The 25186-nt window shown below is 39.5% G+C and overlaps 1 protein-coding gene and 1 non-coding gene across 3 annotated transcripts in view; both read left to right on the top strand.

Moving 5' to 3' along the window:
- PCMT1 (protein-L-isoaspartate (D-aspartate) O-methyltransferase) overlaps positions 1–25186 on the top strand; it is a 48186-nt gene that overhangs the window by 8543 nt on the left and 14457 nt on the right. For both annotated transcript variants that reach the window (XM_012452390.2, XM_012452398.2), the window contains exons 2-4: positions 10558–10662; positions 12210–12241; positions 24970–25074. In XM_012452390.2, the coding sequence (XP_012307813.1) occupies positions 10558–10662; positions 12210–12241; positions 24970–25074 (242 nt within the window). The remainder of the gene's footprint in view (positions 1–10557; positions 10663–12209; positions 12242–24969; positions 25075–25186) is intronic.
- Positions 183–323, top strand: LOC135268445 (U4 spliceosomal RNA). The gene has a single exon (XR_010336773.1). It is a non-coding gene; the product is annotated as a U4 spliceosomal RNA (small nuclear RNA).

Genomic DNA, 25186 nt, shown 5'->3' with positions numbered 1-25186 from the left:
GTGGAGTGTATGAGTTTTAGTAGCCAACCACAGAAGTTACCAGTTTAACATTAACGTATAATGTTACCTGCATTTTAAGTTTTTCATAACATTGTAGTTTGTCAGAGATGTAAAGGAATCCAAGGAACATATCCTCCTTTGAGAAATAACATCTAAACACTATGTATCAAGCTATTAAGGTAAGCTTTGCGCAGTGGCAGTATTGTAGACAAGGAGGTTTATCTGAAGCACGATTATTGCTAATTGAAAACTTTTCCCAATACTCCGTCATGACGACTTGAAATACAGTCGGCATTGGCAATTTTTGGCAGTCTCTATGGGGACTGAATTAAAAAAAAAAGTTATTAAGGTATAGAGAAAGATACATTTTATTTTGCTTTTCCCCCCATTGGTTGGCAGAGAAAGATACATATTTTAAAATAATCTCTGGTATTTAGAGAATATGCTTTACCATAACTTGCCATCCCATAAAATTCTTTCTTGATATTATGAATTTAAAACTAATTCCTTTCAGACTTTTTCAGTACAGAAAAAGTACATTGGGAGTGTCTTCACCTCTACTTAGCATCTGTAATACCAGTCATTCTGAATGGGAAGAAAAAGGTGAAAGTATTGTAATTTCTTTTCTTTTTTTTTTTTTTTTGAGACGGAGTTTCACTCTTGTCTTCCAGGCTGGAGTGCAGTGGGGTGATCTCGGCTCACTGCAACCTCCACCTCCCAGGTTCAAGCAATTCTTCTGCCTCAGCCTCCCAAGTAGCTGGGATTACAGGCACATGCCACCTTGTGCTCAGCTAATTTTTGTATTTTTAGTAGAGACGGGGTTTCGCCATGTTGGCTAGGCTGGTCTCAACTCCTAACCTCAGGTGATCCACCTGCCTCAGCCTCCCCAAGTGTTGGGATTACAGGTGTGAGCCACTGTGCCCAGCCAAGTTTTGTTAATTTCTTACTGTTTTCCCATACATGTTGATAGCAGAGAAGAAATACAGGGTAGATGATTAACAGCTGTCTAAATCTTATAAACTAATATAATAACATAATATTTCTTTTATTGAGATGTAACCTTGTAACAAGCTTAGAAAAAGTTTCTATATGACTTGAAATCCATCTGTAGCTTGTTTTCTTTCTCCCTTTCTCTCTCTGTCTCTCTCTCTCTCCCTCTCTTTCTCTCTCTCTCCCTCTCATCATTGCAACCTCTGCTGCCAGGGTTCAAGTGATTCCCCTGCCTTGGCCTCCTTAGTAGCTGGGACTACAGGTGTGCACCATCATGCCTGGGTAATTTTTTGTATTTTAGTAGAGATGGAGTTTCACCATGTTGGCCAGGGTGGTCTCAATCTCCTGACCTGGTGATCCAGCCTCCTGGACCTCCAAAGTGCTGGGATTACAGGCATGAGCCACTGCCCCCGGCCTTTTTATTTTTGTAGACGGAGTTTCATTTGCTCTTGTTCCCCAGGCTGGAGTGCAATAGCGCAATCTCAGCTCACTGCAACCTCTGCCTCTCAGCTTCAAGCGATTCTCTTTCCTCAGCCTCCTGAGTGACTGGGCTTACAGGCGTGCTCCACCATGCCTGGCTAATTTTGGGGTTTCTTCATGTTGGTCAGGCTGGTCTTGAACTATTGGCCTCAGGTAATCCGCCTGCCTTGGCCTCCCAAAGTGCTGGGATTACAGGTGTGAGCCACTAATTCCTTTCAGACCGCACCTAGCCACTCAGGCTGGTCTTATTTGCCACTTCATATGCCTTGTGCGTGAAGGTACATTGTTCAGTTGCTATAACGCAGACCAAAACAATACCTTAAACAAAATAAAAGTTTGTCTCTCTCATAGCAATCCAAACAGTTCAAGGCTAGTATGGTAGTTCCATGGTGCTGAAAATTTAGACTCCTCTCTTGTGGCTCTGTTCTTTTCCTCATCTGCAAGGTTAAAGATGATGTACCTTCACCATTTCCCTCTTCCAGCCAATGGGGAGATAAGGAAGAGAAAAAGGAAAACACCCGTGCCTTTTAAGAGCATGATCTGGAAGTTGTATACATAAATTTTACGTATGTTCCATTGACAAGAACTTAATTGTAGGGTTACACATAATCAAAGGGAGACTAATTGGGAATGCACCCAAATAAAATTCTATCACTATATACTGGATTATAGAGGATGCAGGTAAAAAGAAAAAATATATATGCACACACACACAAAATAAAATTCTATCACTATGAAAGTAAAGGAGTCCTTGCTGTATCTTGCTAATTGTAAGGGTGGTCTGTGTGTGTGTGTGTGTGTGTGTGTGTGTGTGCATGCGTGCATGTGTATATATATATGTAAATATATAAATACATATACATACTATCTATGATAGGCTAGGAGGATTGAGATTAATTTTTAATCAAGTAATATATGTATTCAAGTAATATATGTACATATTTAAAAGATACAGTATAAGCCGGGCGCAGTGGCTCATGCCTGTAATCCCAGCACTTTGGGAGGCTGAGGCAGCTGGATCATGAGGTCAGGGATTTGAGACCAGCCTTATCAACATGGTGAAACCCGGTATCTACTTAAAAATACAAAAATAAGCCAGGCGTGGTGGTACACACCTATAATCCCAGCTGGTTGGGAGGCTGAGGCAGAAGAATTGCTTGAATCCAGGAGGCGGAGGTTGCCTGAGCAGAGAGCTTGCCATTGTACTCCAGCCTGGGCGACAGAGTGAGACTCCATCTCAAAAAAAAAAAAAAAAAAAAAAAAAAAGATATAGTACCAGACTCATTGCTTAGAGTGAGCCACTTTAGCTATGTTTTTGTTTTTTTTTGGTTCTTGTGATTATCTTGATATCTCTAAATCATATGTTTAAACTGCTGTTTCATGTTTTATCTACTTTAGACATCATATGTTGACCTCCTGCCAAGATGGATGAGGATTACACAATACAAACCTATCCCCTTCCTTCATATAGTTATTATCATAGTTTTTGGTTCCTCTTTTGTGGTTACCTTTGTAACTTTGTTTTGTTTTTTTTGAGACCTAGTTTCATTCCTGTTGCCCAGGCTGGAGTGCAGTGGTGCGATCTTGGCTCACTGCAACCTCCACCTCCCAGGTTCAAGCGATTCTCCTGCCTCAGCCTCCCGAGTAGCTGGTACTACAGGCGCTTGCCACCACACCTGGCTAATTTTTTGTATTTTTAGTAGAAACAGGGTTTTGCTGTGTTAGCCGGGATGGTCTTGATCTCCTGACCTTGTGATCCACCTGGACTTGGCCTCCCAAAGTGCTGGGATTACAGGCAAGAGGCACTGTGCCCAGCCACCTTTGTAACTTTGAATAATAGACTTTAACCTCTATTTCTTGTTCCACAATTTATAAACTGATACTACCTCTTAAACTGTCTACTTTATAAGAAGGGGTATTAGGGAGTTCCTGCTCTCATTTCCTAGTTGATTGACAGGTCTTTTACATTGTCAAAGTTGATAACATTTACATTTCATTCTGAGCAGTAAATAAATCTTTTGCACCTTATTGTTGATTTCAAAAGTTGACAATCAGTAGCCATCATTAATATTTATGACTATATCCATACTTTGCTGAACTGTGTAGTGTGTTGGGTTTATTCCCTGCTGTTTGTTTCCTGTATTACAGACCTTTCTGCTATTGAAGACTGTCAGATATTTTTCCTTTTATTGAAAACATCGGTTGCTCGAAATCTTGCCACATTTTAGTTTTCTTCATATGTAAATCATATCTCTTGTATAGTGTGTTTTTTTCCTGGAATTTGATTTATCCTCTGTGCCCATTTTCATCCACCCTTCAAGTTAGGAAAAGAAACAAATTTTTCTTACCATGACCCTAATTTTTTCAAGCTTTTTATTATTTGGGTGATAGCTTGGATTCTATTGCATTCTCCTTTTTGAATACGGTTCTCATTTGGATCAGTTGCATATTTGGACCAACATTAGCCATTATTATAATCATTTAATTAGGGTCTTTAGACCCTAGGGCTGCAAGCAGATTGGGTATGGGTGGTTCTCAAGCTGTTCTCTATTTCAGAAAAGCCTAATGGTAATTGCACGTTTACCCCTAATTAGTCTCTACATGCAAAGTACAACATCAAATTACTTTGCTGTTTGCTAGAAATATTTTAGGGCACTGGCATAGGGCACTATGATATTTTATTTATATCACAGATTACCAAAAATAGAAAATGATTTAAAAACTTAGTAAATATATAGGCCAGGCGCAGTGGCTCACGCCTGTAATCCCAGCACTTTGAGAGGCGGAGGTGGGCGGATCACGAGGTCAAAAGATCCAGACCATCCTGGCCAACACGGTAAAACCCCGTCTCTATTAAAAATACATAAAATTAGCCGGATGTGGTGGCACGCGCCTGTGGTCTCAGCTACTCGGGAGGCTGAGGTGGAAGAATCGTTTGAACCCAGGAGGTGGAGGTTGCAGTGAGCCAAGATTGCGCCACTGCACTCCAGACTGGTGACAGAGCAAGACTCCGTCTCAAAAAAAAAAAAAAAAAAAAAAAAAAACGTAGTAAATATATAATAGTTTGGTTTAAGCATTTTAAAAATTTTTATTATTATTTTTTACCCTATGGACATGCCCAAATTTAAGCATTTTTTAAAACATGGGATCCTGGGGCAAAAATAAATAGTGAGAAACTTGTGAAAATTTTGGAAATCACCCAGTAATGCCTAAGAAAAGTTTTATTCTCAGCCTTGATGGGTTCCGCTTTTTAATAAATCACTGATGGCATGCTATTAATAACAGTTTAGAAGCAATTCCATATGCCTCCATATCCATAGAGCCAAAGAAGCTCACATAAATTTGATAGAAGTATATTATCAAGCTTGAAGGAAGTGTTTTTTTTTTTTTTTTTTTAAGACAGAGTCTGGCTCTGTCACCCAGACTGGAGTACAGTGGCACAATCTCAGCTCACTGCAACTTCCACCTCCTGGGTTCAAGCAATTCTCCTGCCTCAGCCTCCTGAGTAGCTGGAATTCCAGGCACGCACCACCATGCCCAGCTAATTTCTTTTTTTTTTTTGTATTTTTAGTAGAGATGGTGTTTCACCATGTTGTCCAGGCTGGTCTGGAATGCCTTACCTCATGATTCGTCCACCTCTGCTCCCAAAGTGCTGGGATTACAGGCATGAGCCACTGCGCCCGGCTGATTTCTTTAACTTGCTTTGATTTTTAGAATGTGCCTCAAGTAAAATCTTTAAGATGTCACACTTTAAGTATCCATCTAGAGAAGGATGAATACAGTGAATATGATGATGGTTTCAAAAACTGATGAATAATTGGCAATATTGCATGAAGCTGCCTAACCTGAAAAAAATAAGGCTTGAGGTAGTCATGATATATGTTCAGATATGTAAAAAAAGGTTGATGAGATAGAAATTCAATATATTCTTTGTGACTTCAGAGAATAACACTAAGGGTTTCATGTGAGTGAATTATGAAAAGGGAAATTCATCTTAATACAGGGAAATTTTCTAATAATCAGAATGGTCTGAATGAGCTAGTAAGAACCACAATAATGGAACTCTTAGTAGAGAATATAGTACCAATTTATGAAGTTAGACTTGATGGCTCCTAAAGCCTCTTGTGATCTTGAGAGTCTATGAATCACCCTCTGGAATTTGAATTAATATCAGGGCAAATGAACCACTCAAGAAGTATTTTGGAAAGTAGTAGAACTCACTAAGCTATTTGAATATGTTAGTAGCAGTATAGTGAAGTAATCAATAGAAATCTAACATATTAATTTGAATAACTCTACCCCTTATTTGCTCTGTGATCTTGGACTACTTAATTAGTTTTTCTAACCTCAATGTTATGATCTGTCAAATGAAATAATAATAGTGCCTACTTTATAGGCTTGTTTGAGACAACTTAAGATTGATTCTGTTTATTAGAACTGTATCTTTAACATGGTAAACATTCAGTGAATTTCACTGCTACTATTACTCTGCTTTTAGAACTTAAAAAAAAAATGCTTTCAGGCTAGCGACTTGAACTCACACCTGTAATCTCAGCACTTTGGGAAGCTGAGGTGGGAGGATCACTGGAGGCCAGGAATTTGAGACTAGCCTGGGCAACATAGCAAGACCCACTCTCTACAAAAATACTTTAAATAATTAGCCAGGTGTCGTGGCATGCTCATGTCGGCCTAGGTGTTGGGGTGGCTAAGACAGGAAGAACATTTGAACTCAGGAGTCAGAGGTTACAATAAGCTTTGATGGTGCCACTGTACTTCAGCCTGGGCAACAGAGCAAGACTCTGTCTCTTTAAAAATAAAAAAGTACTTTCAGTGTTTTATTCTAATGACCTTTTTGAGTAGCTTGCCTACGCTTCTTTGTGTAGAAATAATATTTTCTATTTGGGTAATTTATCCAAAATTTATATTTTAAAATGGAAATACCATTTACGTTTGTCTTTGCTAGTCTATTACTATTTACATTGTTTTCTCTATTTGATGTGCCTTTTTTGCTAATTAAAAAAAAATATTCATTGTTACTTGGAAAGTTTGTATTTCTACCTTTTATAGTGTTGTTAATTGACCTTAATTTTTTTTTTTTTTTTTTTTTTTGGCTGGGCATGGTGGCTCACGCCTGTAATACCAGCACTTTGGGAGGCGAGGCAGGTGGATCACCCAAGGTCAGAAGTTTGAGACCAGCCTGACCAATATGGTGAAATCCTATCTCTACTAAAAATACAATATTAGTCAGGCATTGCGGTGGGCATCTGTAATCCAGGTATTCGGGAGGCTGAGGCAGGAGAATTGCTTGAATCCAAGAGGCAGTGGTTATAGTGAGCTAAGATCACACTGCTGCACTCTAGCCTAGGCAACAAGGGCAAAACTCTGCTATTTGATCAATCTATATGAAATGGTATCCTTTGATTCCTTCTATTACCTGTACAACAGTGATCTAATTCTACTTTCCCTTTATTTCCTCCTCTAATTGTTTTTATTCTTTCTACTTTGTCAGAACATATAACATTTAAGTGCTATTATTTCACCCATGTTCCTATCCTTATTTTTGTCTTTGCTATACAATTGAGTATGTGTCATTTGCCAACATATCCCTGGTTATCTCTTGGTTAGATAAAACACATCCTCTAGAAGATTCCTCAGAAAGGACTTGCGTGTACAGCATTCTCTGAGTTCTTACATATTCAAAATGGTTTTTTTTCCTCCCTATAGCCTTGATTTTGAAGGACAGCTTGGCTGGGTGTAAAATCCTTGGCTTACACTTAAAAAAAAAATTCAGCTTTATTGAGGCATAAATTACCTGAAAATTCACCAGTTTTAAGAATACAATTTGAAAAAATGTGACACACAGATACAGTGTGTAACCACCAACTTTGTTATGATGTAGAACATGGGTTAGCAAACTACAGGCCACTGACAAAATTTGGCCTCCTGCCTGGTTTTATAAATTTTTATTGAAACACAGCCACATTTTCATTTATGTAGTGTTTCTGGCTGTTTTTGCACTGCGGTGGCAGTGTTTAGTAGTTGCAACAGAGAGTATATGGCTTGTAAATTCTAAAATATTTACTATTTAGACCTTTACAGTTGTTTGCTGATCTCTGCTATAGAACGCTTCTTTCACTGAAAAAGTTTTTTTGTGTCTCTTTGCAATTAATCTCCTCCCTTCTATCCCCTAGCAACTACAGATAGGCCTTTTACCACTATGGTTTTGGCTTTTCTAGAATGTGTTAAAAGTGGAATCATGTAGTCTCCTTGCCTGGCTTCTTTCACTTAGATTAGTGCTTTTGAGATTGATTCATGTTGAGTATATCAGTAATTTGCTCCTATTTTTCTTCTTTCATGGTAGAGGCAGGTTCCCACTATGTTGCTCAGGCTGATCTTGGGCTCAAATGATCCTCCTACCTCGGCCTCGCAAAGTGCTGGAATTATAGACCTGAGTCACCGCACCTGGCCGTTCACTCCTTTTTATTGTTGACTTGCATTTTCTTTCCTTGAATTTCTTGAAAATGCTGCTTTATTCTTACTTTGCTTTGAATCTTGCTCTTAATTTTTATTTTTATTTATTGAGACAGGGTCTCACTCTGTCACCCAGGTTGGAGTGCAGTGGCATGATGAGGGCATACTGCAGCCTTGATTTCCCAGGCGCAAGTGATCCTCCCACCTCAGTCCCCTGAGTAGCTGGGACTACAGGTATGCGTCACTATCCAGGCTAATTTTTTAAATTTTTTGTAGAGATGGGGTCTAGTCATGTTGCCCAGGGTGGTCTCAAACTCCTGGACTCAAGTAATCCACCTGCCTTTGTCTTCTAAATTGCTGGGATTACAGATGTGAGCCACTGCATCCAGCTTGTTTGTTCCTCTTAAGAAACCTGTGGTGACCTAATTTTTTGTTGGTTTATTTTGAGACGAAGGCTCACTCTGTCACCCAGGCTGGAGTGCAGTGGTATTATTTTGGCTCACTGCAACCTCTGCCTCCTGGGTTCAGATGATTCTCCTGCCTCAGCCTTCTGAGTAGCTGGGATTATAGGTGCGTGCCACCATACCTGGCTGATGTTTGTATTTTTAGTAGAGATGGTGTTTTGCCATGTTGGCCAGGTTGGTCTTGAACTCCTGACCTCAGGCGATACACCCACCTTAGCTTCCCAAAGTGCTGGGATTACAGGCATGAGCCACATACTCAACCTATTTGTTTGTGTTTTGAGACAGGGTCTTACTCTACTACCCAGGCTGGAGTACAGTGGCATGATCCTGGTTCACTGTAGCCTTGACTTACTGAGCTCAAGTCATCCTGCCACCTCAACCTCCAAGTAGCTGGGACCACAGGCGCACGACACCACACCTGGCTGATTTTTTAATTTTTTATTATAATAGGTAATTTGATCTTTTTGCCTTAATTTTTTTTTTTTTTTTTTTTGAGATTGAGTCTTATCCTGTCACTCAGGCTGGAGTGGAGTGCAGTGGTGTGATCTTGACTCACTGCAACCTCCGCTTCCCAGGCTCAGGTGATCCACCTTAGCCTCCTAAGTAACTGGGACCACAGACATGCACTACCATGCTTGGCTAGTTATATTTTCTCTTTTAATTTTTTTGAAGACAGAGCCTCACTCTGTTGCCCAGGCTTGAGTGCAGTGGCATGAGCTCGGCTCACTGCAGCCTCCGCCTCCTGGGTTCAAGCAATTCTTGTGCCTCAGCCTCCTAAGGAGCTGGGATTACAGGCATGTGCCATTACACCTGGCTGATTTCTGTATTTTTAGTAGAGATGAGGTTTTGCCATATTGGCCCTGCTGGTCTTGAACTCCTGGCCGCAAATGATCCACCCATCTCAGCCTCTCAAAGTGTTAGGATTATAGACGTTAGTCACCATGCTAACCCAGCTAATTATTTTTGCCTTGATGTTCTGAGAATTCTTTTCCTTTCCTTTAAAATCTTCCCGGTAATATGTTTACTTCCTGGTGCATTTTCTTAGAATATAGTTTTAAATGCTAGTTTTGTTTAATCAGCAGAAATGTTTTGATTTGCATTTTGTTTTCTTTTTACATTCGTTTTGAATGGCATTGGTTTGATTTATTTTTATTTTTATTTTTCCTATGCACCTGGCCTTGAGACAGGGTCATGCCTTTTCACCCAGGCTGGAGTACAGTGGTATGATCATAGCTCATTTTAACCTTAAACTTGGGCTCAAGCAATTCTCCCACCTCAGCCTCCTGAGTGTTTAGGACTACACACTTGTGCCATGATGCCCAGCTAATTAATTTTTGTTATTGTTGTAGAGACGGTCTCACTATGTTGCCTTGCCTGATCTCAAGCTCTTGGGCTCAAGCTATCCTCCCTTGTTGGACTCCCAAAGCTTTGAGATTATAGGCATGGGCTGCTGTATCTGGCCTTTATCTCAAATAACTAATTGTTAGGGAAGGCAAATATATATTATTGATCTTGGTTCTCTTCTTGAGAAATTCACTCCTCCTGGGCTCTACAACAATATATTGGCCTGGTCTTCATCCTGCCTCTGCGACTGCTCCTTATCTTTGATGGCTCTGCTTTCTTTGCATGTCTTTTAGATGTTGGCTTTGTTTTTTCTTCTCTATTTATTCTCTGGCCACTTTGAATTCAGTTTGATTGCTTCAGTTGCTATCCATAATAAATAGAAATCTATATCTCTATTCTAGATCTCTTTTCTGAGCTCCAGATCCATGTGTCCAACTGACGACAGAATGGCTCCAGTTGTATGCTCCAAAGCCCCTAACTGAATAGATAACTTACCATTTTCCCCCTTAACTTTGATCTTTCTCCAGGCTTTCTTAAATCGGTAAATGGCATTAGCATCTCAACAATTATCCCCACTCCTACCCCCAAATCCAGTCAGTCAGGTATATATTACCTACCAAACATCTCATTATCCTTCTACTTTTCTTTGTCCTTATTATTATTAAAGACCAGGTTGCCGTTATCTGGGACATTACAGCAGCTTCTGATCGTTCTAACAGTTCAGTCTGTGCAGCACAGCTGGTGTAATTATTCTAAAATACCTCTGATTGTGTCTCTCTCCTGAAAATATTTACCTCATTTGTTTCAGAAAATGGAATCATCAAGACAGATAAAGTATTTGAAGTGATGCTGGCTACAGACCGCTCCCACTATGCAAAATGTAACCCTTACATGGATTCTCCACAATCAATAGGTAAGCTTTAGATTTCTGAAAATGTCACACTTTTCATCATTTACTTTATGATTTTTGTAACTATAAAAAGCCTGGGACACAGATATTTATTATTACTTTTTTTTTTTTCTCTTTGAGATGGAGGCTTACTCTGTCGCCCAGGCTGGAATGTAGTGGTGAGACTCACTGCAACCTCCTCCTTCCAGATTCAAGTGTGTCTCCTGCCTCAGTCTCCTAAGTAGCTGGGACTACAGGTGCACACCACCATGCCTGGCTAATTTCTATAATTTTAAGAGAGATGGGGTTTCACCATATTGGTCAGGCTGGTTTTGAACTCCTGACCTCAGGTGATTCACCCATGTTGGCCTCCCAAAGTGCTGGTACAGACGTGAGCCACCACACCCAGCCTATTATTACCTTCTTAGTTTCAATTTTATGACTCAGTGTGTTTCATAATCCCAAACATAGCTATTTTAATAAAATGATGTATATTTTTCTATTTTCTCAAACTATATAATATGTATAAAGAATTAAAAACATTTTTTAAAATGAAATATTTTAGTGAAAAAAATTTTTAATGAAAACTCAGAGTATTAGCTGAGTGCTGAGTTTTCTTTAGGGGCCTCAGCGTTGACTAAAAATTAGTTTTCAGGTTAGGATTAATTTTTTAAATCAATATTTAGATCAGTAAGTGTGCTTAGGTTATTACTGACTTCTCTACTTCACTTGCCCTGATTTTTTGGCTTGTGTTTGTTTTTTAGAAAGTCCTATATTTAACTCCTTCTCCTGAAGCAGGTTTTGCTGAACTGCTGAGCCTTGGCAGTGGGCGCCTTTGAGGCTTAGAAGTGCCTCAGGATTTTGTCAGCCAGCTGCCATGCTATCTTCTTTTGAAGCATTGTAACAGTCAGCAGAGAAGATCCTGGGGAGCTTCTGAACCCCGAAGGCACCTGCTACCACCGCTCAGTGAAAATTGCTTCAGAGGCAGAAAGAAGCAGGTAAATAAGTTTTGAGAAAGAACGCCAGAAGAAAAGAAACTAAAAGTTAAGAACCAAGAAAGGATTGTGTGAATTAACATTAGATGATAAGATAAAGAATAAAATGAAGTAGTTTATTGGTCTTTTAAGCTATTTTTTCAGTTATTCTAGTTTTTTTTAAGTTGACAGAAATATGAAGCAATTTAATTTTGCACAGATTTTGTATACCTATTATATATGAAAGCTTATTTTTAAAAAAACAATCTGAAGGAAAAACAAGCCAAAAATATATCAGCTCTCAACTTACTGAAATTCTTTCTTTCTTAGCTGACTCTACAGAAGAAATTTTTAGCTGCCATACTTTAGAGGACCGTTTTACTAGATGAGCACATTGCCCTTTGACATAATTATATTTTCTAATTTTAACTGCTGGGTGGCAGTACTCTAACAGACATAAGTTTTATTTTCTTGAGATCATAAAAACTAAAACAAAATTATTGTGGAAAAATAACGTATGGATGTTAGAAAAGAAATTATGTAAAATAGTCTATTTTTGCAGCTGACTGTATCAGTAGTTCTCTTCTCGTTTTGCAGGTTTCCAAGCAACAATCAGTGCTCCACACATGGTAAGTTAAGTTTGTTCATTTGGTTACAAATGGATCACATTTTTCTCTATAGTCATTTTCTTTGGTAAAAAAGGTTTAAAGAAAGTTTGAAATTTTTAAATATTTCAGTTTATCATCTATGAGTTATGTAAATTAGTAATGAACATCATTTTCTTTTTTGAACATCTTAATACAGGGTCTGTCGAAGGAGACTTTTTAGGTAGAAACTGGCATATTAAAGTTTTTGGTGGTTGTCAGTATCTGTGACATGTAAAAATTGAACATAAAAGCTTATTTAGTACAGAGTTATTTAAGAGAGATAATATTAAATAGTATAATGGACATTTTATAGAAATCTTAAGTTGAATATTATTTCACATTTTATGTGGAAAATTTATTAGGGAATAGTGAAGTATAGCAGCCATTAAGCTGCATATCTCCTTGAGAAGGACTTATTTTGAGTGATCTAGCAGTTTTCATCTGTTAGGAATTTTCTTGGGTTTTATTTTATTTTTTTGAGACAAGGTCTTACTTTGTCACCCAGGCTGGAATGCGGTGGTACGATCATCACAGCTCATTGCAGCCTTGACTCCTGAGCTCATGCAGTCCTCCCACCTCAGCCTCCTAAAGTGCTAGGATTATAGCATGAGCCACTGTGGCCAACCTTTTCTTAGGGTTTAAATGTCAGCATTTGAATGAATACTCTTGTTTTGTTTTGTAGGAAAGAACTATAGCTTTTCTTTTCTTTCTTTTTTTTTAGATGGAGTCTTGCACTGTTTCCCAGGCTGGTGGTGTGCAGTGATCTTGGCTCGCTGCAACTTCTGCCTCCTGGGTTCGAGTGATTCTCCTGCCTCAGCCTCCCGAGTAGCTACAGTAGCTAGGATTACAGGTGCCTGCCACCACACCTGGCTAATTTTTGTATTTTTAGTAAAGACTGTGTTGGCCAGGATGGTCTTGAACTCCTGACCTCATGATCTGCCTGCATTTGGCCTCCCAAAGTGGTGGGATTACAGGCGTGAGCCACCATGCCTGGCCTTTTTTTTTTTTTTGAGACCGAGTTTTGTTCCTATTGCCCAGGCTGGAGTGCAGTGGTACAATCTCTGCCCACTACAGCCTCTGTCTCCTGGGTTCAAGCAATTCTCCTGCCTCGGCCTCCCAAAGTGCTGGGATTATAGTTGTGAGCCACTGCGCCTGGCCACAACAATAACTTTTCTGATTTTCTGCAAGTATTTGGGGTTGGAGAAGCTCTTATTTAAACTTAATACTAAAATAAATTCTATATGCATTTATAGTGAAACTGATAATTATTCGAGAAGAAAACAGACATTTATAAAAATTGAATAGTAATGACTTTTTGAAACATGACAGAAAACACAGAAGCCATTAAAAAAAACCTGATATCTAGGATTTTTGCCAAGAAAAAATATTACAAGCAAAAGTTAAAGAGGAAAAATTGCCTGAGTGTGGTGGCTTACACCTGTAATTTCAGCACTTTGGGAGGCCAAGGCAGGAATATTGCTTGAAGCCAGAAGTTTGAGACCAGCCTGGGCAACAAAGCAAGACTCTGTCTCTACAACAAATTTTAAAACTTAGCTGGGTGTGGTGCCATGTTCCTGTGGTCCTAACTACAAGGGAGGCCAGGAATTTGAGGCTGCAGTAAGCCCATGATTGTGCTACTGCACTCCAGCCTGGGTGACAGAGAGAGACCCCTATCTCAATAATAATAATGATAATAATAGAGGGAAATATTGTGATACATATGACGGCATGAGAAAATTTCAATATATACATATGTATGCATATATTTGTGTGTGCTTGTATCCTGTAAATTAATAAGTAAAAGACCATTAAGCCCCCCCAACCAAAATGCATAAAGGACAGGATTGATAGTTCATTGAACCGAAATACAAATGACATTGACATTTAAAGAAATGAAAAGATGTCATCTTCACTTATTTAAAAAAAAATTTTTTTTTTTTGAGATGGAGTCTTGCTCTGTGGCCCAGGCTGGAGTGCAGTGGCATGATCTTGACTCACTGCAACCTCTGCCCCCTGGGTTCAAGCAATTCTTCTGCCTCACTCAGCCTCCCTAGTAGCTGGGATTACAGGCGCCTGCCACCACGCCCAGCTAATTTTTATATTTTTTAGTAGAGACAGAGTTTCACCATGTTGGGTGGGCTGGTTTTGAGCTCCTTACCTCAGGTGATCCATCTGCCTCGGCCTCCCAAAGTGCTGGGATTACAGGCTTGAGCCATTGTGCCTGACCTGTTATCAATTTTTTTATTCCTTTTCCTTATTTTTTTTTAACATTTTAATTAATTTATTATTATTATTTGTGAGATGGAGTCTCCCTCTGTTGCCCAGGCTGGAGTGTAGTGACACAATCTCAGCTGCTGGAGTGTAGTGGCACAATCTCAGCTCAGTGAAGCCTTTGCCTCCCAGGTTCAAGTGATTCTCCTGCCTCAGCCTCCTGAGTAGCTGGATTCACAGATGCCCGCCACCACGCCTGGCTAATTTTTGTATTATTAGTAGAGACGGGGTTTCACCCCAGGCTGGTCTTGAACTCCTAACCTCAAGTGGTCCACCATCTTTGGCCTCCCAAAGTGGTGGGATTACAGGCCTGAGCCACTGTGCCTAGTCCTTAATTTCTTAGTTTTTGTTTTTTTGAGACAGTGTCTTGCTCTGTTGCTCAGGCTGAAGTACAGAGGCATGATAATGGCTCACTGCAGCCTAGACCTGCTGGGCTTAAAAGATCCTCCCACCTTAGCCTCCTGAGGAGCTATGATTATAGGCTTGTACCACTACCCCTAACTTTTTTTTTTTTGATACTGTGATTCACTTTGTTGCCAGGCTGGAGTGCAATAGCATGACCTTGGCTCTCTGAAACCTCCGCCTCCCGTGTCCAAGCGATTCTCCTGCTTCAACCTCCTGAGTAGCTGGGATTACAGGCATGTGCCACAACACTCGGCTAATTTTTTTTATATTTTTAGTAGAGACAGGGTTTCACCATGTTGGCCAGAATGATCTGATTTCCTGACCTTGTGATCTGCCCACCTCAGCCTCCCAAATTGCTGGGATAATAGGCGTGAGCTACCGTGCCTGGCCCCACCACCCCTAATTTTTTTTTTTTTTTTTTTTAGAATGAAGTCTTGCACTGTTGCCCGGGCTGCAGTACAGTATGGTGTGATCTCAGCTCTCTGCAACCTGTGCCTCCTGGGTTCAAGCAATTCTCTTGCCTCAGCCTCCTGAGTAGCTGGGATTACAGGCACATGCCACCTGCCCAGCTAATTTTTTCTATTTTTAGTAGAGACAGGCTTTCACTATGTTTGCCAGACTGGTCTCAAACTCCTGACCTTGTGATCTGCCTGCCTCAGCCTCCCAAAGTGCTGGGATTACAGGCATGAGCCACTGCACCTGGCCACCCCTAATATTTTTAAAACATTTGTTACAGAGATGAGGTCTCACTATGTTGCCCAGGCTAGTTCTGAACTCTTGAGGTCAGGTGATCCTCACACCTCAGCTCCCACCTCCCAAAGTGTTAGGATTACAGGCATGAGCTACTGGGCCAGGCCTTTTTTTTTTTTTTTTTTTTTTTTTTCTGAGATGGAGTCTTGCACTGTTGCCTGGGGTGGGGTGCATTGGCGTGGTCTCAGCTTACTGCAACCTCTGCCTCCCAGGTTCAAGCGATTCTCTTTGCCTCAGCCTCCCAAGTAGCTGGGATTACAGCACCCGCCACCACATCTGGCTAATTTTTTTGTATTTTTAGAGATGGATTTTGCTATGTTGGCCAGGCTGGTCTCGAACTCCTGACCTTGTGATTTGCCTGCCTTGGCTTCCCAAAGTGCTGGGATTACAGACGTGAGCCACTGCGCCCGGCCTCTTTTTTCTTTAAACCATAGATTAGGAATGGCTTTTTTGTGTATTACCCTATTCAAATAAATTAGTGATTAAAAAGAAAAGTTATAGTTTTAAGGTATCTGCAAACAGTTTGAACTGCTACTTAAATGAAAGACTTATATAGAAGCATGGATGCAGCTGGGCACAGTGGGTCACACCTGTAATTCTAGCACTTTGGGAGGCCGAGGCAAGTAAATCACCTGAGGTCAGGAGTTTGAGACCAGCCTGGCCAGCATGGCGACATCCCGTCTCTACTGAAAATACAAAAATTAGCCGAGTGTGGTGACGGGTGCCTATAATCCCAGCTATTCAGGAGGCTGAGGCAGGAGAATCACTTGAACCCGGGGCACAGGTTTCAGTGAGCCAAGATTGTGCCACTTCACTCCAGCTTGGGCAAAAGAGCAAAACTCCATCAAAAAAAAAAAAATGCATGAATGCTAAAAGTTATTTTAGAGTGCCAGTATCTAGCATGGTTGGGAAATTGACTGGAGTGGTATGCTTTCATGTATTAAAGGAAATGCTTTGTGTGTTTTTTTCTTTCCTCTGAAGTTTGATCTGGGTGTGTAGTTCGTTGCCAAACAAAGCATAGCAATTACTCCATGGCAAAGAATGTGCTTTAGAATACCACCACAAAACAGCCTTATTAAGATATAATTCTTGCCAGGCGCGGTGGCTCATGCCTGTAATCCCAGCACTTTGGCAGGCTGAGGTGGGTGAATCACAAGGTCAGGAGTTCAAGGCCAGCCTGACCAACACGGTGAAACCCTGTCCCTACTAAAAATACAAAAATTAGCTAGGCATGGTGGCGTGTGCCTGTAATCTTAGCTACTCAGGAGGCTGAGGCAGGAGAATCGCTTGAACCTGGGAGGCGGAGGTTGCAGTGATTAAAAAAAAAAAAAGATACAGTTCTTGGTTAGGCACAGTGCCTTGAGCCTGTAATCCTCAGCACTTTGGAAGGCCAAGGCAAGAGGATCACTTGAGCCCAGGAGTTTGAGACCAGCCTGGGCGGTATGGTGAGATCCCATCTCTACTAAAATAAAAAAAAATTTAGCTGAGTGTGTTAGTGCATGACTGTTGTCCCAGCTACCCTGGAGACTGAGGTGGAAGGACTGCTTGAGCCTGGGAGATGGAGGCTGCAGTGAGTCTTGATCATGCCACTGTACTTCTGCCTGGTTGACAGATCAAGACCCTGACTCAGAAGAAATATAAAAAAATATAATTCTTATACTACAGAATTCATCCCTTTAAAGTGTAGAATTCTGTGATTTTTAGTTTATTCAGAATTGTACAAACATCACCACTGTCTACTATGAGAACGTTTTCATCACTGCAGAAGGAAACCTTCTTTATACTCATTAGCGGTCAGATCCCAACCCCTGCTCTGCTCAGGTCCTGACAACTACTAATCTGTTTTTTGTTTCTATAGATTTGCCTATTCTGGACATTTCATGTAAATAGAATGTTATAATATGTTGCCTTTTGTGACTGGCTTTTTAAATTTAGCATAATGTTTTCAAGATATATTCCTGTTGTGTAAATCAGTCCTTCACTCCTTTTTATGACTGAATAACATCCTATTGTGTGGACATACAACATTTATTAACTGTTGATGGACATTTGGATTGTTTCCAGTGTTTGGCTATTCTTAATAGTGCTGCTGTGAACATTTGTTTAGAAATTTTTGTGTGTTTTCATTTCTCTCCAGTATTTACATAGGAGTGGAATTACTAGGTCATGAAAACTCTGTGTTTAACATTTTGAGGAATGGCCAAACCGTTTTTCAAAGTAGTTGCATCATTTTACAGTGCTACTAGCAATGTATGAGAGTTCCAGTTTCCCTGCTTCCTTGTTAACATGTGTTATTTTCTTTTTTTAAAAAAAAATTTATCCATCCTAGTGGCTATGAAGTGGTATCTCATTGTGGTTTTGATTTGCATTTCCCTAATGATTAATGATGTTGAGCATCTTTTCAGGTGTGTATTGGCCATTTCTGTATCTTTGGAGAAACATTCAGTCTCTTACTCATTTCCTTTTTCATATAATTAAAAAAAAATTTTTTTTTTCTTTTTTTTGAGACGGAGTTTCACTCTTGTTACCCAGGCTGGAGTGCAATGGCACAATCTCAGCTCACCGCAACCTCCGTCTCCTGGGTTCAGGCAATTCTCCTGCCTCAGCCTCCTGAGTAGCTGGGACTACAGGCTTGCGTCACCATCCCCAGCTAATTTTTGTATTTTTAGTAGAGACGGGGTTTCACCATGTTGACCAGGATGGTCTCGATCTCTTGACCTCGTGATCCACCCGCCTCGGCCTCCCAAAGTGCTGGGATTATAGGTGTGAGCCACCGCGCCCGGCCAAAAAATTTTTTTTAAAGACAGGATCTTGCTCTGTTGCCCAGGCTGGTCTCAAACTCCTGAGCTCAAGCAGTCCTCCCGCCTGTGCCCCCAAAGTGTTGGGATTACAAGCGTGAGCCACTGCACCTGGCCACGAATACATTTTTAATTACTTTTATTTTCTGAGTAACCTATGACCCTAAATAAGGAAAGATACTTGTGTATCTATGTATGTATATAGTCACATGGAACATCTATATGAATGTTTATATGCATATACAGGCAGTAAGCATACAGTGCAGGTATGTGAGTAGGGTAAAATATTTTTGATTGTATTATATGAACAAGCAGTTGTGATCTTGAATCATTTATTGCATAAATCTTAGCAGTATTAAAAGAGAAGCAGAAAGAGAGGACACAAAGAGAAATGACATCTACATTAATGCATCTTGAAATCACAAGCTTGGAAGTAACTATAATCCTGGAATATTTTCCAAGCCTGTAAAGAAAAAAGTGATGTGCAATGGTGAAGAGATTAAAAGCAACCTGTTAAAATGGTATCGTGGTAGCAAAGAACACACCTGTCATCCAGGTTTGGGATCCTAAATACCATTGCTTACTAAAAGAGCTTGCACTCCTTGGAGTAGTGATTGATACCTGTAAAGTGAGGAAGTACTCAAAGGCAGAGGAGTTAATGTCAGACGGACATAGGAGCAGATTTGAAGAGGCTCCCAAAGGCCAAATTTGAGAGAATTTGAGAATCAACAGATTATATAGTAACAGAGTATATAGCACAGTGAATTGAAAAACAAAATTTTTTTTAAGTCTATGGAGAATTAAAAAAAAAAAAAGCGAGACAGGGAAAAAAATGAAAGTGATTTTTTTCTTTTTCTCTCGATTTTTTTTTTTTTTTTGCGTTTTTACTGAAACCGCTTTTGCGATAATTTTTTTTTTCCAAAACAAACCAACCCAGAAGAATGTTAATGAATATAGAAGGAATAATGAAATTTTAAAAATCGGTATTTTGACTGGGTGCAGTGTCTCGTGCCTGTAACCTCAGCACTTCAGGAGGCCGAGCAGGTGATCCCTTGAGCCCAGGAGTTCAAGACCAGCCTGGGCAACAAAGCAAGATTCTGACTCTACAAAAATAAAAATAAAGATTACTGTTTTGTAATCATCAATGTAATGAATTAGGTAAAGATTATTAACGAATCTAAAATCATAAGGAGGAAGATTGTTGGAGAACAAAAATATTCATGTAGTCTCAAATTATTATTCCACATATTATTATTGTTTTTTTCGAGAGAGAGTCTTGCTCTGTCACCCAAGGCTGCAGTGCAGTGGTGTGATCTCAGCTCACTACAACCTCTACCTCCCAGGTTCAAGCAATTCTGCCTCAGCCTCCCAAGTAGCTGGGATATCAGGCGTATGCCACCACACCCGTCTAATTTTTATATTTTTAGTAGAGATGGGGTTTCACTATGTTAGTCAGGCTGATCTTGAACTCCTGACCTTGTGATCCGCCCACTTCACCCTCCCAAAGTGCAGGGATTACAGGTGTAAGCCACCACACCTGGCCCACATATTATTAATTATAAGGAGATAAATAAGCCTTGAAATTAGAGTGATCTATTGGTGACTGCATTTACTAAGTGGTTGAGGTTGGCATGTCCAGTAGTGAGATGGCCCAATATTATGTAATTCCTTATGTGATGCTCTGGGGGAGTTGCATAGCAAGACCTGTGTGTGTTCTTGCTAGAAGTCTTTGTTCTGAATCTAACCCTGAGAAAGTAGACACATCTAGAATGTGGTACATGATGTGTGGGGACAACTGGAATTGGACGGGACTCTTTTTTTTTTTTCCCCCTGACACAGGGTCTTGCTCTGTTGCCCAGGCTGGAGTGCAAAGATCATAGCTCACTATAACCTCAAACTCCTCAACTCCAGTGATCTTCCTACCTCAGCCTCCCAAGCAGCTGGGACTACAGGCTTGTGCCATGACCCACACTCAGATAATTTTCAACTTTTTTATAGAGATAGGGTCTCACTGTGTTGTCCAGGCTGATTTCAAACTGATCTCAAGTGATCCTTCTACTTTGGCCCTTCAAAGCACTGGGATTATAGGTATAAGTCACCATGCCTGGCCAGGACTCCTGAAATGAGTCACTGTCCTGAAGAACAGAGCAAAGTGGTAGGTAGAGGAAGAGAACTGGGGGAACATTCTAGATTGGTAATGTAATGCATGAACCTTAAATATACTGGGGAAAAAAACAGCCATTTAACACATATCCATGTGTTACCCCTAAAAGGGTTCTGTGGAACATTAGGAACTTTCTGGTTTGAAAGTTTGAAAAGTCAGCCATTTAACACATATCCGTGTGTTACCCCTAAAAGGGTTCTGTGGAACATTAGGAACTTTCTGGTTTCAAAGTTTGAAAAGTCAGCCATTTAACACATATCCATTTGTTACCCCTAAAAGGGTTCTGTGGAACATTAGGAACTTTCTGGTTTGAAAGTTTGAAAAGTCTTGGATTATGTGAGGCTGTATCTATTAAAGCCTTCTCTCCATATATTAGCTGGGGGAAAAGGTAGCTTTAACTTTTTTTTTTTTTTTTTTTTTTTGAGACGGAGTTTCGCTCTTGTTACCCAGGCTGGAGTGCAATGGCGCGATCTCGGCTCACTGCAACCTCCGCCTCCCGGGTTCAGGCAATTCTCCTGCCTCAGCCTCCTAAGTAGCTGGGATTACAGGCACGCGCCACCATGCCCAGCTAATTTTTTTTTTTTGTATTAGTAGAGACGGGGTTTCACCATGTTGACCAGGATGGTCTCGATCTCTTGACCTCGTGATCCACCCGCCTCGGCCTCCCAAAGTGCTGGGATTACAGGCTTGAGCCACTGCGCCCGGCCTAGCTTTAACTTTTTAAAAATTCTTTTTTTAAGTTCCCAAGTGCTTAGAAACCTTAGCTTTAAATAAAAGCACAACTTTTTATTATGGAAAATTATGGAAGAGTTCCAGTACCATATATACAAATAAAATAGTTAATGAACAAATAAATCACCCAGCTTTAATATTGACCAACAATGAACTAATCTTGTTTTATCAAACTCTCTCTCTCTCTCTTCTTTTTTTTTTTTTTTTGAGACAGAGTCATGCTCTGTGGCTCAGGCTGGATGGAGTGCAGTGGCACAATCTCAGCTCACTGTGCCCTTCACCTCCTGGTCTCAAGCCATCCTCCCACCTCGGCCTCTTGAGTAGCTGAGACTACAGGTGTGCACCATCACACCCACCTCATTTTTGTAGAAACGGGGTTTCTCTGTGTTGCCCAGGCTGGTCTTGAACTCCTGAACTCAAGTGATCCGCCCGCCTCGGCCTCCCAAAAGGCTGGGATTACAGGCATGAACCACTGCTTCTGGCCTAACTCTCTCTTTTGCTGAAGTATTTTAAAGTGAATTCCAAACATACATAATATTATTTCATCCCTGGATACTTTAGTATAAATCTCAATGACTTTAAAAACAGACTACAATGCTATTATACCTAACAATGTGCTTTAATATCTTATGTTTAGTCCATCTTCAAACTTTGCCAGATACTTAAACATTTTTTAATAGTTAATTTGCTTAAATCAGTATCTACACAGAGTCTATACATTGTATCTTTTTGGTCTTGTTTCAGTTTTTAAAGTCTCTTTTAATTTTTAAAGAAAGATCCCTTTTTTAAAAATGCCATTTGTTTATAGACAAAACTAGTTCATTTGTTATATAGAATTTTTCATATTCTGAATTTGATTAATTATTTCCTGGTGGTGGTTGACTTATTCTTAAAAAGTTTTTTTTTTTCAGGAACACTTCCTAATGGTCCTTCCTGTTGCATCACGTCAGGAGGTCCATAACATCTGGTCATCCACTTTTAGTGATGGGAATAAGTAGTTGTCAATTTTTTTTAATTGTTACACACACAGTATAGTTTACACATCTTACGTGTACAGTCTGATGAATTTCAATATGTGTACGTATGTATAACCACTAGTTAGAAGGTTCTCTTGTGCCCTCTCTTAATTATCCCCCAGCCCCAGGGTAACCAGTATTCTGGCTTTTATCACCTAGATTCGTTTTGTGGAATAGGACATTTCCATTCTACCTTTCTCTTTGGCATTGGCTAATTTTCGCTGATAAAATGTTTTTAAATTTTTGACATAATTTCCGACTTACAGAAATGTTGTACAAATAGTACAGTTCCTGTATACCTTTATCCACACAGGGTCTTACCGTTGGTAAAGCAAATCTCACCATTTGCTTTATCAATTATTCTCTCTCCTTTCTTTATCCCCTCCCTCGTGTGTGTGTGTGTGTGTGTGTGTGTGTGTGTGTATTATATTTCCTTTTTTCCGAACTCTTTGAGAGTAAATTGCAGGCATGATGCTTTTTACCTTTAAAAATAAGAACATCTTCTTATGTAACCACAGTATAATTTTTGAAATTAACATTGATATAACACTATTAGCCAATTTACAGACTTTATTCAGATTTCATCATTTGTTCTGATAATGTTCCTTATAGCAAAAAAAATGGCAGATTATAGGTTTTTTTCAGTTATCATGTCTTTATAGTTTCCTTTAAAGAATGACTGAGGAATGGTTCCTTATTCTTTTATGGCCTTGAAAATCTTGAAAATTTTTTTGAATATGGGCCACTTATTTTATATAATGTCCCTCAATTTGAGTTTGTTTGATGTTTCCTCATAGTTCAATAGGGGTTATGCATTTTTGCCTGGCATATCCCAGAAATGAAATATCTTAGCAGAGGCATTTGATGTCAGTGTGTCCCATAATTGTGATATTGACTTTGATCATCTAATTAAGGTAGTGTTGACCAAGTTTTTCCACTAGAAAACTTTTTTCTGAACTCCATTGTAAAATTACTGTTTTTCCTTTTGTGATTAATAAGTATCTGGGGCAAACCCTTTGAGATTATGTAAATATCCTGTTTAGTTTTCAAATGTTAGTCCACTAGTTTTAGATTCCATTTATGATTTTTACCTGAATCAATCAGTTATTATTGAGATGGCTGCCCAAAGGATGCTTTTTATCATTTTTTTCTACGTGTATTTATTATATATATATTTATTTGTTGGGAACAGTTTCCCCTATTTTTCATTTATATCTATATAAAATGATGTATTAATTTATCAGTGTGGGGTAATGGATATATATTTTTATCAAACAAGATCTGGTAGTAAATGTGTTTACTGCTATTGGATCTGATTTTTTTTTTTTTTTTTTTTTTGAGACGGAGTCTTGCTCTGTCACCCAGGCTGGAGTGCAGTGGCATGATCTCAGTTCACTGCAACCTCTGCCTCCTGGGTTCAAGCAGTTCTCTGCTTAAGCCTCCCAAGTGGCTGGGATTACAGGTGCCTGCCACCACATCCAGCTAATTCTTGTATTTTTAATAGAGACAGGATGTCACCATGTTGGCCAGGCTGGTCTTGAACTCCTGACCACAGGTGATCCACCTGCCTCAGCCTCCCAAAGTGCTGGGATTACAGGCGTAAGCCACCGCACCTGGCCTAATTTTTGTATTTTTAGCAGAGATGGGGTTTTACCATGTTGGCTAGGCTGGTCTTGAAGTCCTGATCTCAACTGATCTGTCCCCCTTGGCCTCCCAAAGTGCTGGGATTACAGGTGTAAGCCACTGCACCTGGCCAAATTTATATCCTTTGGCTCTTTCAATTCTACTTCTTATAAAAGAAGATTTTTATATAGATTATTATTATCCTATAGACATACCTTATGTTTATTTCATCTTCTTTTTTTTAATTAATAGAAGATTGGAGCTATCTCCCATTATTGATATTTGTTATTGTAATATATCCATACAAGAATATACTCCTTAATCACAAAAAAGAATGAATAAGCTGTTTATTGATATAAAAGGTCTTTCAAAATATACTAAATAAAAAAATGCATATGTGGCTGGGTGCAGTGGCTCATGCCTGTAATCCCAGCACTTTGGGAGGCCAAGGTGGGCGGATCACCGGAGGTCAGGAGTTTGAGACCAGCCTGGCCGTCATGGCAAAATTCTATTTCTACTAAAAATACAAAAATTAGCTGTGCATAGTGGTGGGCACCTGTAATTCCAGCTACTGGGAAGGAATTCCTTTTTGGAAGGAATTACAAGAAACTGGTAATATTGGTTACCTTTACAGAGTGAAAAACCTGGATGGTTGGGAATGGGAGTAAGGTAGAGACTTTTCACTTATAAATCTTTTAATCTTTTTACTGAATTAATTAAAAGTTAAAAATTCACACAGTGGAGGTCTAAAATTAGTGAAACACTTGATGTAAATGTAAGAATTAAACAATTTTCTTATGTATTTCCTATGCAGAAAGATATAAGGATATATGTTTTGGTTGTCTTGGTAGATGATAATAGTAGAAAAATTGGTAGAAAGTTGGCAACTTTGTTTATATGCCATGATATGTGTACTGTAGTCTTAATGTTTCTTTTGTTTTCTTTTGGCAGCATGCATACGCACTAGAACTTCTGTTTGATCAGTTGCATGAAGGAGCTAAAGCTCTTGATGTAGGATCTGGAAGTGGAATCCTTACTGCATGTTTTGCACGTATGGTAAGAGCTTTATTTCTCATTCTGGGCCCAACAGAAGAATATTATATGATTTGGCTGTGTGTTTTTTTCACTAGTGGTTTTCTTTTTTTTGTTTGTTTGTTTTTCTTTCTTT

Source organism: Aotus nancymaae, unplaced genomic scaffold (assembly GCF_030222135.1).
Source record: "Aotus nancymaae isolate 86718 unplaced genomic scaffold, 86718_ANA_hifiasm-v0.15.2.pri h1tg000040l, whole genome shotgun sequence".
NCBI lineage: Eukaryota > Metazoa > Chordata > Mammalia > Primates > Aotidae > Aotus > Aotus nancymaae.
The sequence above is the reverse complement of the archived record's forward strand: the minus strand, read 5'-3'. Positions and strand labels throughout refer to the sequence as shown.